The following is a 13,540-nucleotide window of genomic DNA, read 5'->3' on the forward strand; positions in this document are numbered from 1 at the left end:
GGGAACATGACCCCTGCGATCTGAGGAAAAACATGACACCTGAGTGATTCAGGGAATATTACCCCCGAGCAATTCAGGGACGACATTACCCCCGAGCGATTCAGGGACGACATTACCCCCGAGCGATTCAGGGACGACATTACCCCCGAGCGATTCAGGGACGACATTACACCTGAGCGATTCAGGGACGACATTACACCTGAGCGATTCAGGGACGACATTACACCTGAGCGATTCAGGGACGACATTACACCTGAGCGATTCAGGGACGACATTACACCTGAGCGATTCATCACACTAGCGATTCCGGGAAGACATTTACACTTGAGCGATTCAGGGAAGACATTACCCTAGAGCGATTCAGGGAAGACATTACCCTAGAGCGATTCAGGGAAGACATTACCCTAGAGCGATCCAGGGAAGACATTATACTAGAGCGATTCAGGAAAGACATTACCCTAGAGCGATCCAGGGAAGATATTACACTAGCGATCCAGGGAAGACATTATACCTGAGCGATTCAGGGAAGACATTACACCTGAGCGATTCCGGGAAGACATTACGCCTGAGCGATTCAGGGAAGACATTACACCTGAGCGATTCAGGGAAGACATTACACCTGAGCGATTCAGGGAAGACATTACACCTGAGCGATTCAGGGAAGACATTACACCTGAGCGATTCAGGGAAGACATTACACCTGAGCGATTCAGGGAAGACATTACACCTGAGCGATTCAGGGAACATATGACACCCGGTGGTTACCAGGACGACATAACATCAGAGCGGATCGGGGAACAAGTGACACCTGAGCGGTATCAGGAAAGACATCACGCCTGAGCGATTCAGGGAAGACGGGACCCCTGGCCATTTTAGGGCAGCCGTAACCCTGAGAGGTTCAGGGAAACCTGGCCCCTGAATTCAAGGAATACCACAGCCCCCCCCAGCCACCCAGGGGGTGAAGATTTATGAACGTAATAGCGTGATTGGCAGGAGCCCAGGGTGACCGGGGCCTGCACCTGGCAGTAAATCACAATCCTCCTTTCCCTCAGCAGTCCGGGGGTTAAGGGCAGCAGGCCAAACAGCCAGGCAGCCAGCAACTCGCCCGCACGGAGAAGCTGTGCCCACTGCAGACAGGGCGGCTGTGCTGCTAGTCCTGCCGCCCGGGACCCCCGCACCGGGGAACATAGTCAGGAAGAAGGCCTGACCGCCACAGTGCCAACCTTCCCTGGCAGCCACAACAACCCAAAACTGGTCAACAGATGACTTAACCACAGTAACCACAGTGCCGCATCTAACTTCCTAACCTTGGTTGGCTTGCAGGTGTCTGAAGTATCGATGTAAATTGTCTTTAGTGCAAGTAGAGGGGAATGAGGAAGGGTACTAAAAATGTTTGTGAGATAACGCACTTACTGTATATTAGTAGTGCGTTTGTGGTGTACTTCTACAGCCAATATTAGGTATTATAATAGAGAGATTAACATATGTGCAATATACATAGAATATATAATATAAGGGGGGTGAGTGCATTATAAGCCTGTAAGTAATCTCCCTTTAAGAGTATATTGCCCAGATGATGTTAGAGCCTACAACAACAGCCCCATCATTCACACCAGCGGCGCCGTCCCCGCCTGCCCCCCTTCCCGGGCCGCACCAACTTGCGGCGCATGCGCCGGAGGTGCCCGGTACCTGGAGGGGGGAGGCGACTGGGCGATGCATGCTCCGGCGCCCGGCGTGAGGCAGGGGGCCTGACGTGGAGCTACCGGCCGGGCTGCGAATTGGTGGAACACGAGGTGCCGGTGGCAGGCGCGTCTGCCCGGGCCGCAGATCGGTGATACTCTGCTAGGCTGCAGGGAGAGAAGCGGGGGTGCGTCCGCACTGCCGACAGGGCTCGGCTACCCAGCCGGGACCAACTTACCGGAGGCGCCGTGGTCTGGATTCCACGCGGACGCGAAACCGGAAGTGACGTCACAGCCGGCAACGAAACCGGAAGCGACGCCACGGACGGGCGGAACTGCAAAGAAACGAGCGCCCTCCTGCTTGGACTAGGGGGTTTAAATGGGGGAGGTCGCTCCACCCACAATTACAGGCTGCACGCAGCCTTAACTATTAGTGGTGAAGCATGGGAAATTGTGTTCTCAGGGTGATTCTTCCCATAGAATATATTACTATTTGACTATAAGATATTGTTAAACATCTGTTTGTTATATATTTATATATATATATATTATATATGTTTAATATAATAGAAATTTATTTTACCGTTGAAGGGGTTGTCCAAGAAAATCTAAAAGCTTTCCAAAGATAGTAATTGTGATAAAATGATAAAAGTAGCTACTCACCCATTTAATCCCCAATTACTCTCAGCACCATTATATAGTCCATCAAGTCAATTATTTGCACTTGGATTATACGAGCGCATCACCACTGCAGTCAAATAAACAAAGCCCAATGCAGAAAACTAGAACAGTGGTGCTGGAAGTACAGGGGGATAAAATGTATTACTACTACTAGGTTAAATTAGACCTTTGATTGGGCAACTCATTTAATTAAATAAGCTCACAAACTTAAAGGAGTTTTTCTACTTCATTTAGTATTTTTTAATACTGTACCCTCCCCCCCTTCCCAACATCCAGTGGGAACGGCCAATGGAAGCATACATACTTTCTTCCAAAAGCTTCATTTCGGCTCCGTCGGTTGACCACTGTCTTTACTGTGATTTGGTCTCTGCATGTAAACATCTGGCATGGGCAGGGGCACGTGTACCACTGCTGGCCTCAGTGGTGTACCACTTAAGGACATGTCACCACTGCAAAAAGTCATTGGCTACAGCAGCATATGTGAAACCATCCATGCCAGAAGTTTACATGCAGGGACCAAAATGCAGTCAAGACACTGGTGGAACCACGGAGAAGGACAGGTCCCACTGGGTAGCAGTAGAGCATTTAAAAAAAAACTATATGAAATTGGATAACCCCTGTAAAGTTTTATTGACATTGTGAAGAAGGCTAAAGTATCTTAAGTAGAGATGAGCGAACCCGAACTGTATTTTGGGGTGTTCGTGACTCGGACCCGAACCCGAACATTTTCGTAAAAGTCCGGGTTCGGGTTCGGTGTTCGGCGCTTTCTTGGCGCTTTTTGAAAGGCTGCAAAGCAGCCAATCAACAAGCGTCATACTACTTGCCCCAAGAGGACATCACAGCCATGCCTACTATTGGCATGGCTGTGATTGGCCAGTGCAGCATGTGACACAGCCTCTATTTAAGCTGGAGTCACGTAGCGCCGCACGTCACTCTGCTCTGATCAGTGTAGGGATAGGATGCAGCTGCTGATGTTAGTCCCAGATTAGGCAGGGATTTACTTACTGAAGTGATCGATATACAGCTGTGTATCATACAACCTCTGCAATTCAATTGCTCACTGTTTTAAGGCTGCCCAGAGCGTTTTCAGTCACTTTTTTCTGGGGTGATCGGCGGCCATTTTGTGTCTTGTGGTGCGCCAGCACAAGCTGCCACCAAGTCCATTTTTAACCATCAATAGTGTGTTTTTTTTTTGCTATATCCTACAGCAGGGGCTTGGCTGTGCTTGCTATTTTATTGAGGGGCAAAATACAATTGCCAAAATAGCAGTACCCTAAATCTGGTGTTTCAGCTGTGGCTAGCCAATTGTAATACTGTCTGCTGTCTGCCGAAGCACAGTTTTTGTTCAGGGTTGAATACAATTCCCAACTTAGCAATTCCCTAAATAATTGTTTTCTGCTGTATCAGGCCAAGTTTAAATCTATCCATAAAAGGGTATATTAGATTGAAGGTGCGGATAGCGTTATTCTCAATAACTTCAAACGCTACCGTGCATCTCCAAGTCTAATTCTGTCTGTAAATGTATACCCGTCATCCAGCGCCTAAATACTAGGCCTACAATTTATACTCAGCTAAATCTGTGGTTACTGCTGTGCCTGGCAAAGTTATTTAGTGTCTGCCAAAGCACAGTTTTTTTTCTGGGTTAAATACAATTCCCAACTTAGCAATTCCCTAAATAATTGTTTTCTGCTGTATCAGGCCAAGTTTAAATCTATCCATAAAAGGGTATATTAGATTGAAGGTGCGGATAGGGTCATTCTCAATAATAACTTCAAACGCTACCGTACATCACCAAGTCTAATTCTGTCCGTAAACGTATACCTGTCATCCACCGCCTAAATAATAGGCCTACAATTTATATTCAGCTAAATCTGTGGTTACTGCTGTGCCTGTATTAGTGTAATACGGTACCTAAGTAGATAGCTAGATACTGTTAGGTGCCTGTAAAAAAGACCTGTAACAATGAGGAAAACATCTAGTAAGGGACGCGGACGCGGACATGGTCGTGGTGGTGTTAGTGGACCCTCTGGTGCTAGGAGAGGACGTGGCCGTTCTGCCACAGCCACACGTCCTAGTGAACCAACTACCACAGGTCCCAGTAGCCGCCAGAATTTACAGCGATATTTGGTGGGGCCCAATGCCGTTCTAAGGATGGTAAGGCCTGAGCAGGTACAGGCATTAGTCAATTGGGTGGCCGACAGTGGATCCAGCACGTTCACATTATCTCCCACCCAGTCTTCTGCAGAAAGCGCACAGATGGCACATGAAAATCAAGCCCATCAGTCTGTCACATCACCCCCATGCATATCAGGGAAACTGTCTGAGCCTCAACTTATGCAGCAGTCTCTTATGCTGTTTAAAGACTCTGCTGGCAGGGTTTCCCAAGGGCATCCACCTAGCCCTTCCCCAGCGGTGGAAGACATAGAATGCACTGACGCACAACCACTTATGTTTCCTGATGATGAGGACATGGGAATACCACCTCAGCACGTCTCTGATGATGACGAAACACAGGTGCCAACTGCTGCGTCTTTCTGCAGTGTGCAGACTGAACAGGAGGTCAGGGAGGAAGACTGGGTGGAAGACGATGCAGGGGACGATGAGGTCCTAGACCCCACATAGAATGAAGGTCGTGCCACTGAGTTTCAGAGTTTGGAGGAAGAGGCAGTGGTGAGACCGAGCCAACAGCGTAGCAAAAGAGGGAGCAGTGGGCAAAAGCAGAACACCCGCCGCCAAGAGAGTCCGTCTGCTACTGGCCACCGCCATCTGGGACCGAGCACCCCAAAGGCAGCTTCAAGGAGTTCCCTGGCGTGGCAGTTCTTCAAACAATGTGCTGACGACAAGACCCGAGTGGTTTGCACGCTGTGCCATCAGAGCCTGAAGCGAGGCATTAACGTTCTGAACCTTAGCACAACCTGCATGACCAGGCACCTGCATGCAAAGCAAACACCTTAAAAACAAGGAACTCACTCAGGCTCCCCCTGCTACCTCTTCTGCTGCTGCCGCCTCGGCCTCTTCCTCCGCCTCTGGAGGAACGTTAGCACCTGCCGCCCAGCAAACAGAGGATGTACCACCAACACCACCACCTCCGTCACCAAGCATCTCAACCATGTCACACGGCAGCGTTCAGCTCTCCATCTCACAAACATTTAAGAGAAAGGGTAAATTCCCACCTAGCCACCCTCGATCCCTGGCCTGAATGCCAGCATTTCTAAACTACTGGCCTATGAAATGCTGTCATTCAGGCTGGTGGACACAGACAGCTTCAAACAGCTCATGTCGCTTGCTGTCCCCGTCCCACATTATGTTGTTCCCAGCCGCCACTACTTCTCCAAGAGAGCCGTGCCTTACCTGCACAACCAAGTATCCGATAAAATCAAGTGTGCACTGCGCAACGCCATCTGTGGCAAGGTCCACCTAACCACAGATACGTGGACCAGTAAGCACGGCCAGGGACGCTATATCTCCCTAACTGCACACTGGGTAAATGTAGTGGCGGCTGGGCCCCAGGCGGAGACCTGTTTGGCGCACATCCTTCCACCGCCAAGGATCGCAGGGCAACATTCTTTGCCTCCTGTTGCCTCCTCCTCCAACTTCAGCACAGCCCGGGGTAAACGTCAGCAGGCCATTCTAAAACTCATATGTTTGGGGGACAGGCCCCACACCGCACAGGAGTTGTGGCGGGGTATGGAACAACAGACCGACGAGTGGTTACTGACGGTGAGCCTCAAGCCCGGCCTGGTGGTGTGCGATAATGGGCGAAATCTCGTTGCAGCTCTGGGACTAGCCGGTTTGACACACATCCCTTGCCTGGCACATGTGCTGAATTTGGTGGTGCAGAAGTTCATTCACAACTACCCCGACATGTCAGAGCTGCTGCATAAAGTGCGGGCCGTCTGTGCGCGCTTCCGGCATTCACATCCTGCCGCTGCTCGTCTGTCTGCGCTACAGCGTAACTTCGGCCTTCCCGCTCACCGCCTCATATGCGACGTGCCCACCAGGTGGAACACCACCTTGCACATGCTGGACAGACTGTACGAGCAGCAGCAGGCCATAGTGGAGTTTCAGCTGCAGCACGCACGGGTCAGTCGCACTGCGGAACAGCACCACTTCACCACCAATGACTGGGCCTCCATGCGAGACCCGTGTGCCCTGTTGCGCTCTTTCGAGTACTCCACCAACATGGCCAGTGGCGATGACGCCGTTATCAGCGTTACAATACCACTTCTATGTCTCCTTGAGAAAACACTTTGGGCGATGATGGAAGAGGAGGTGGCCCAGGAGGAGGAGGAGAAAGAGGGGTAATTTTTAGCACTTTCAGGCCAGTCTCTTCGAAGTGACTCAGAGGGAGGTTTTTTGCAACAGCAGAGGCCAGGTACAAATGTGGCCAGACAGGGCCCACTACTGGAGGACGAGGAGGACGAGGATGTGGAGGAGGTGGAGGAGGATGAAGCATGTTCACAGCGGGGTGGCACCCAACGCAGCTCGGGCCCATCACTGGTGCGTGGCTGGGGGAAAACGCAGGACGATGACGATACGCCTCCCACAGAGGCTGGCTTGTCCTTACCTCTGGGCAGCCTGGCACACATGAGCGACTACATGCTGCAGTGCCTGCGCAACGACAGCAGAGTTGCCCACATTTTAACGTGTGTGGACTACTGGGTTGCCACCCTGCTGGATCCCCGGTACAAAGACAATGTGCCCACCTTACTTCCTGCACTGGACCGTGATAGGAAGATGCGCGAGTACAAGCGCACATTGGTAGACGCGCTACTGAGAGCATTCCCAAATGTCACAGGGGAACCAGTGGAAGCCCAAGGCGAAGGCAGAGGAGGAGCAAGAGGTCGCCAACGCAGCTGTGTCACGGCCAGCTCCTCTGAGGGCAGGGTTAGCATGGCAGAGATGTGGAAAAGTTTTGTCACCACGCCACAGCTAACTGCACAACCACCTGATACGGAACGTGTTAGCAGGAGGCAACATTTCACTAACATGGTGGAACAGTACGTGTGCACACCCCTCCACGTACTGACTGATGGTTCGGCCCCATTCAACTTCTGGGTCTCCAAATTGTCCACGTGGCCAGAGCTAGCCTTTTATGCCTTGGAGGTGCTGGCCTGCCCGGCGGCCAGCGTTTTGTCTGAACGTGTATTCAGCATGGCAGGGGGCGTCATTACAGACAAACGCAGCCGCCTGTCTACAGCCAATGTGGACAAGCTGACGTTCATAAAAATGAACCAAACATGGATCACACAGGACCTGTCCATCCCTTATGCAGATTAGACATTTATAACTACCTCCCCTTAACCATATATTATTGTACTCAAGGGCACTTCCTCATTCAATCCTTTTTTTATTTTCATTTTACCATTATATTGCGGGGCAACCCAAAATTGAATGAACCTCTCCTCTGTCTGGGTGCCGGGGCCTAAAAATATCTGACAGTGGCCTGTTCCAGTGTTGGGTGACATGAAGCCTGATTCTCTGCTATGACATGAAGCCTGAATCTCTGCTATGCCATGAAGCCTGATTCTCTGCTATGGGACCTCTCTCCTCTGTCTGGGTGCCGGGGCCTAAATATCTGACAATGGCCTGTTCTAGTGTTGAGTGACATGAAGCCTGATTCTCTGCTATGACATGAAGCCTGAATCTCTGCTATGCCATGAAGCCTGATTCTCTGCTATGGGACCTCTCTCCTCTGTCTGGGTGCCGGGGCCTAAATATCTGACAGTGGCCTGTTCCAGTGTTGAGTGACATGAAGCCTGATTCTCTGCTATGACATGAAGCCTGAATCTCTGCTATGCCATGAAGCCTGATTCTCTGCTATGGGACCTCTCTCCTCTCTCTGGGTGCCTGGGCCTAAAAATATCTGACAGTGGCCTGTTCCAGTGTTGGGTGACATGAAGCATGATTCTCTGCTATGACATGAAGCCTGATTCTCTGCTATGGGACCTCTCTCCTCTGTCTGGGTGCCGGGGCCTAAAAATATCTGACAATGGCCTGTTCCAGTGTTGGGTGACATGAAGCCTGATTCTCTGCTATGACTTGAAGCCTGATTCTCTGCTATGCCATGAAGCCTGATTCTCTGCTATGGGACCTCTCTCCTCTGTCTGGGTGCCGGGGCCTAAATATCTGACAATGGCCTGTTCCAGTGGTGGGTGACGTGAAGCTTGATTCTCTGCTATAACATGAAGCCTGATTCTCTGCTATGACTTGAAGCCTGATTCTCTGCTATGGGACCTCTCTCCTCTGTCTGGGTGCCGGGGCCTAAATATCTGACAATGGCCTGTTCCAGTGGTGTGTGACGTGAAGCCTGATTCTCTGCTATGACATGAAGCCTGATTCTCTGCCATGAGACCTCTCTCCAATTGATATTGGTTAATTTTAATTTATTTTATTTTTATTTTTATTAATTTCCCTATCCACATTTGTTTGCAGGGGATTTACCTACATGTTGCTGCCTTTTGCAGCCCTCTAGCCCTTTCCTGGGCTATTTTACAGCCTTTTTAGTGCCGAAAAGTTCGGGTCCCTATTGACTTCAATGGGGTTCGGGTTCGGGGCGAAGTTCGGGTCGAGTTCGGATCCCGAACCCAAACATTTCCGGGAAGTTCGGTCGAACTTCTCGAACCCGAACATCCAGGTGTTCCCTCAACTCTAATCTTAAGTAGAAGTTTTGGTGGGTAAACTCAAGCTTTTTTTAATGTGATAAAAGAAAGCACAAATATGTTTTTATCTCACACATTACAAGATTTATAAATAACAGTTTTGCTTGTCTGTAGATCTATATATACTTATTTGCATTTGTAAATATTGAATGTACTTTTATACTGTACATTTAATGCACTGTAAAGTTTATAACTTCTTGTTGATTATACAGTAAAGACTCAACATATTCCACAGCAAGATATAGAAATTGCATTATTTGCATTAGTCCTTGTCCCCAGTGGGGCTCACAATTAAATCTTTTTACCTTTAACACACACATATTAGGACAATTGCATAGGAAGCCAATTAAGCTACAGTATCAGTTTGTTTTTGGATCTTGAGAGAAAAAATGGACTAACCAAACCAATGAAACCCCTGCAAGCACAGTGATAATATACAACCCCACAGTGCTGCAGAAGATGATGGCTGTATACATGAATAAGTATTAGTATAGGGCAGCATGGGCAGATGTAGTCAACGTGCTGAATAAAAAGCCCAGTGTCTGATAAGATTAGTTATATATCTTAGCGGTCAATAAATAGTTATTTGTCTGTATTACAAAAATATTCAAGAGGCCAAAAGATTTTAATACAAATGTTTCAGACTTCCATGTTCGGGTTTGTTTTAGATTTAAAAACCACACTGCCGATCTGATATTAATGACCTATCCTGAGAATAGGCCATCAATATTAAAATCCTGGAAAGCCCCTTTAAAGAAAACAACGACCTTCTAAAAAGCATCCTTACACCAGTCATACTTTATGAATAAGGATAATTTATTACTTTTAGAATCAGCCTAACATTTCGAGAAAAGTTTATTAAATTATAAAAAAACTAAATGTGCAAATTGATTCTGTCTAATATTTGGACAATGTAAACATAGACAGTCTTAAAATACAGAAGTCAGGACACACAGATTTCATGCATTGTAAAAACAGTCCGAGGGTCAAGCAGCACAGTGTCAGGCAGCACAGGGTCAAGTATAAACATCAAGCAGGTGTCAGGTCAGGCAATGAAAGGGAAAATACACTTGAGAGCAAAATAAGACAAGTAGAGTATCTTGGAGAACCTATTGTTCAGGCACTCTAACACAGGGGAAGGTGGCTTAAATTTTTTAGGACAGCCAGCCATACAATTAAAGGGGTCTAAAAGCATGGCCAACAAAGGTTATTCTTTATATAAAGAGAACCGATTTCTGCTTGCTAGCATTCAATAGGGAGATTTATTGTTTAATTCCAGTAGGTTAAGATCTGGATGGTCATGTGTAGTGTTGAGCGAGCATGCTCGGCTGGACTGCTGTTCAGCTCGAGCATTGCTATGCTCAGCATATGGCGGTACTCGCTTAGGAAGGGACAGACAGTGTAGGGAGTGTGATCGCAATCTATTTTGTTGAAAAACGTTTCAAGACCCAAAAGTCCTTATAAGGGCTATTGTATGTGGTGGCAGCAATTTTTTTTTCCATACTTTTCCATACTTTTTCTTTAGAGGGTGTCTGCAGTGACTTGTGACATCTGTGCAATACCTTCTGTGTGTCAGGGCCAGAGATAGAAAAAATATAAGTGAAAACTAGTATATTTTTTCCATACTTTTACGTACTTTTCCTATAGAAGGGTGTCTGTGGTGACTTGTGACATCTGTGCAATACCTTCTGTGTGTCAGGGCCAGAGATAGAAAAAATATAAGTGAAATCTAGTATATTTTTTCCATACTTTTACGTACTTTTCCTATAGAAGGGTGTCTGCAGTGACTTCTGACATCTGTGCAATACCTTGTGTGTGTCAGGGCCAGAGATAGAAAAAATATAAATTAAATCTAGTATATTTTTTCCATACTTTTCCATACTTTTCCTATAGAAGGGTGTCTGCAGTGACTTGTGACATCTGTGCAATACCTTGTGTGTGTCAGGGCCAAAGATAGAAAAAATATAAGCAAAATGTAGTATATTTTTTCGATACGTTTATGTACTTTTCCTATAGAAGGGTGTCTGCAGTGACTTCTGACATCTGTGCAATTCCTTGTGTGTGTCAGGGCCAGAGATAGAAAAAATATAAGTGAAATCTATTTTCCCTTTTCCATACTTTTACGTACTTTTTTCATATACTGTGCTTGCTGTGAACTGTGACATCCGTGCCACATCTTGTGTGTCAAGCTTGCATATAACAATTAATATGAAGAAGGCGAGCATTAAGGGACGGGGAAGTGGCAGTGATGATAATGGTTAATGCAGAGGCCGTGGCCCCGGGCGAGTTGAAACTGTGCCTGCTGCCAGAGCACAAGAAAAACAATCATCCATGATACCTAGCTTCATGTCCCAGTTTGCAGGGCGGCGCAGAACAACGCTCGCGAAGTCAGCCCAGTGCGAGCAGGTGGTCGGTTAGATTGCAGCAGATAATACTTCCAGTCGGTTAAGCACCACCCTGTCTTCCACCAAGTCCAGTCTCAGTAGTCAGGAGTCTGGTCAACACAATCCTCACCATGATCCTCCTTCCTTCCACCATGTACATTCTGGCCAAACAAGTGATCCCACACTCGGATATTCCGAGGACCTCTTTTCAATCGCCATTACTTGATTTGGCCCTCTCGCCAAGCATGCTTGAAGAGGGACATGAGATCTTGTGCCCTGATTCCCACCCTCTTGAGCATCCAGAGTCACAAGAACATGACGGTGGGGAATGGCAATTAGTGTTTAATGAGGTGAATGATGATGAGACACAGTTGCCAATGAGTCAGCCGCAATTACTGTCTCAAGAGGTTGATGAAGAGGATGAGACACAGTTGTCAATCACTGAGGTTGTGGTTAGGTCAACAAATCAGAAGGATGATCAGAGTGAGGAAGTAAAGAGGAGGTGGTGGATGATGAGGTCACTGACCCAACCTGGAAAGGTGGAAAGCCGAGCGAGGACAGCAGTACAGAGTGGGAGGAATCTGCAGCACCGAAACAGGCTGGAAGAGGCAGTGGGGTGGCAAAAGGAAGAAAGCGGGCCATACCAAACAGGTCTGCAATTGTTCCATGGAGCACCCCCTTGCATAAATCTCCCTTGGCAAGGGGTAGGTGTTCCGCAGTATGGCGCTTTTTTGAGGAAAGTGCGGGCGACAAAAAAATAGTACTGTAGTTTGCAACCTGTGCCACACCAAAATGAGCCGGGGCGTGAACACTAGCAACCTCACCACCACCAGCATGATCCGCCATATGGCATCCAAGCCCTGTTTTAAGTGGGACGAACGCCTGGGTCCACAATCTGTGTCTGCGGGTCACACCACTGCCTCCTCTTCCCCTGTGTTATGTGCTGGCCAATCCCCTGTCGAAGACGCAGGCCCGGATGCCTCCCGCCCTGCACCTGGACCTTCGCAAGCACCATCAGCGACCACATCCACTTCCCTGTCCCAGCGCATTTGAAATGTCCTTACACCAGGCATTTGAACGCAAGCACAAATACCCAGCCACCCACCCACAGGCCATAGCACTAAATGCGCACCTTTTAAAATTACTGGCCTTGGAAATGTTGCCATTTAGGCTTGTGGACACTGAGGCCTTCTGCAGCCTGATGTAGGCTGCCGTCCCGCGGTACTCTGTCCCCAGCCGCCATTATTTTTCAAGGTGTGCCGTGCCCGCCTTACACCAACATTTGTCCCGAAACGTCACCCGTGCCATGACCAACACAGTTACTGGGAAGGTCCACTTAACCACGGACACATGGACAAGTGCATTTGGCCAGGGACGCTACACTGGGTAAACATTTTGGAGGCCGGGAGCGAGTCGTACCCTGGGATGGCACAGGTGCTACCGAAGCCGAGGATTGCAGGCCCTAATTCCATCAGGGTTTCCACCTAGGTTAGTGGCTCCAACCCCCACTTCTCCCCCTCCTCCGCCTCCTCCTCCACTTCCACCTCTGAATTATCCGCGTGCAGCACCAGTCAGCCATCAGCCGGTAGCTGGAAGCAGTGTAGCACTACAGTGGGGAAGCGTCAACAGGCCGTGCTGAAGCTGATATGCTTAGGGGACAATCAGCACACTGCCGCAGAGCTGTTGCAGGGGATAAGAGACCAGACTGAGCTGTGGCTCTCGCCACTCAACCTACAACCAGGCATGGTTGTGTGTGATAATGGCCGTAACTTGGTGGCGGCTTTGGAGCTCGGCAAGCTCACACACATCCCATGCTTAGCCCACATCTTAAACTTAGTGCTGGTGATGGTGCGCCATGTGTGTGCACATTTCCACAAGTCATCGACAGCTTCAGCAGGTCTGTCAACGCTGCAGCAGCGCTTGAATTTGCCAGCTTACCAGCTGTTGTGCGACGTGAGCACGCGCTGGAACTCCACGTTCCACATGTTGGCCAGGCTTTGTAAGCAGCAAAGGGCAGTAGTGGAATACCAGCTGCTACATGGTCGTCACATTTCCAGTCAGCTTCCGTTAATCAGAGGCGAGGAGTGGGCATGGATGTCTGACCTCTGTGAGGTTTTAAGAAACTTTGAGGGAT

General features: G+C 48.6%; 1 protein-coding gene across 1 annotated transcript in view; it reads left to right on the forward strand.

Moving 5' to 3' along the window:
* The first annotated feature begins 2,827 nt into the window (after positions 1–2,827).
* Positions 2,828–13,540, forward strand: part of LOC120990832 — a 144,179-nt gene continuing 133,466 nt past the window's right edge. Inside the window, exon 1 of the mRNA XM_040419734.1 lies at positions 2,828–2,920. Coding sequence (XP_040275668.1) covers positions 2,853–2,920 — 68 coding nt within the window. The 5' untranslated portion in view covers positions 2,828–2,852. The remainder of the gene's footprint in view (positions 2,921–13,540) is intronic.

The sequence above is a fragment of the Bufo bufo genome, chromosome 2, assembly GCF_905171765.1.
Source record: "Bufo bufo chromosome 2, aBufBuf1.1, whole genome shotgun sequence".
NCBI classification, from domain to species: domain Eukaryota; kingdom Metazoa; phylum Chordata; class Amphibia; order Anura; family Bufonidae; genus Bufo; species Bufo bufo.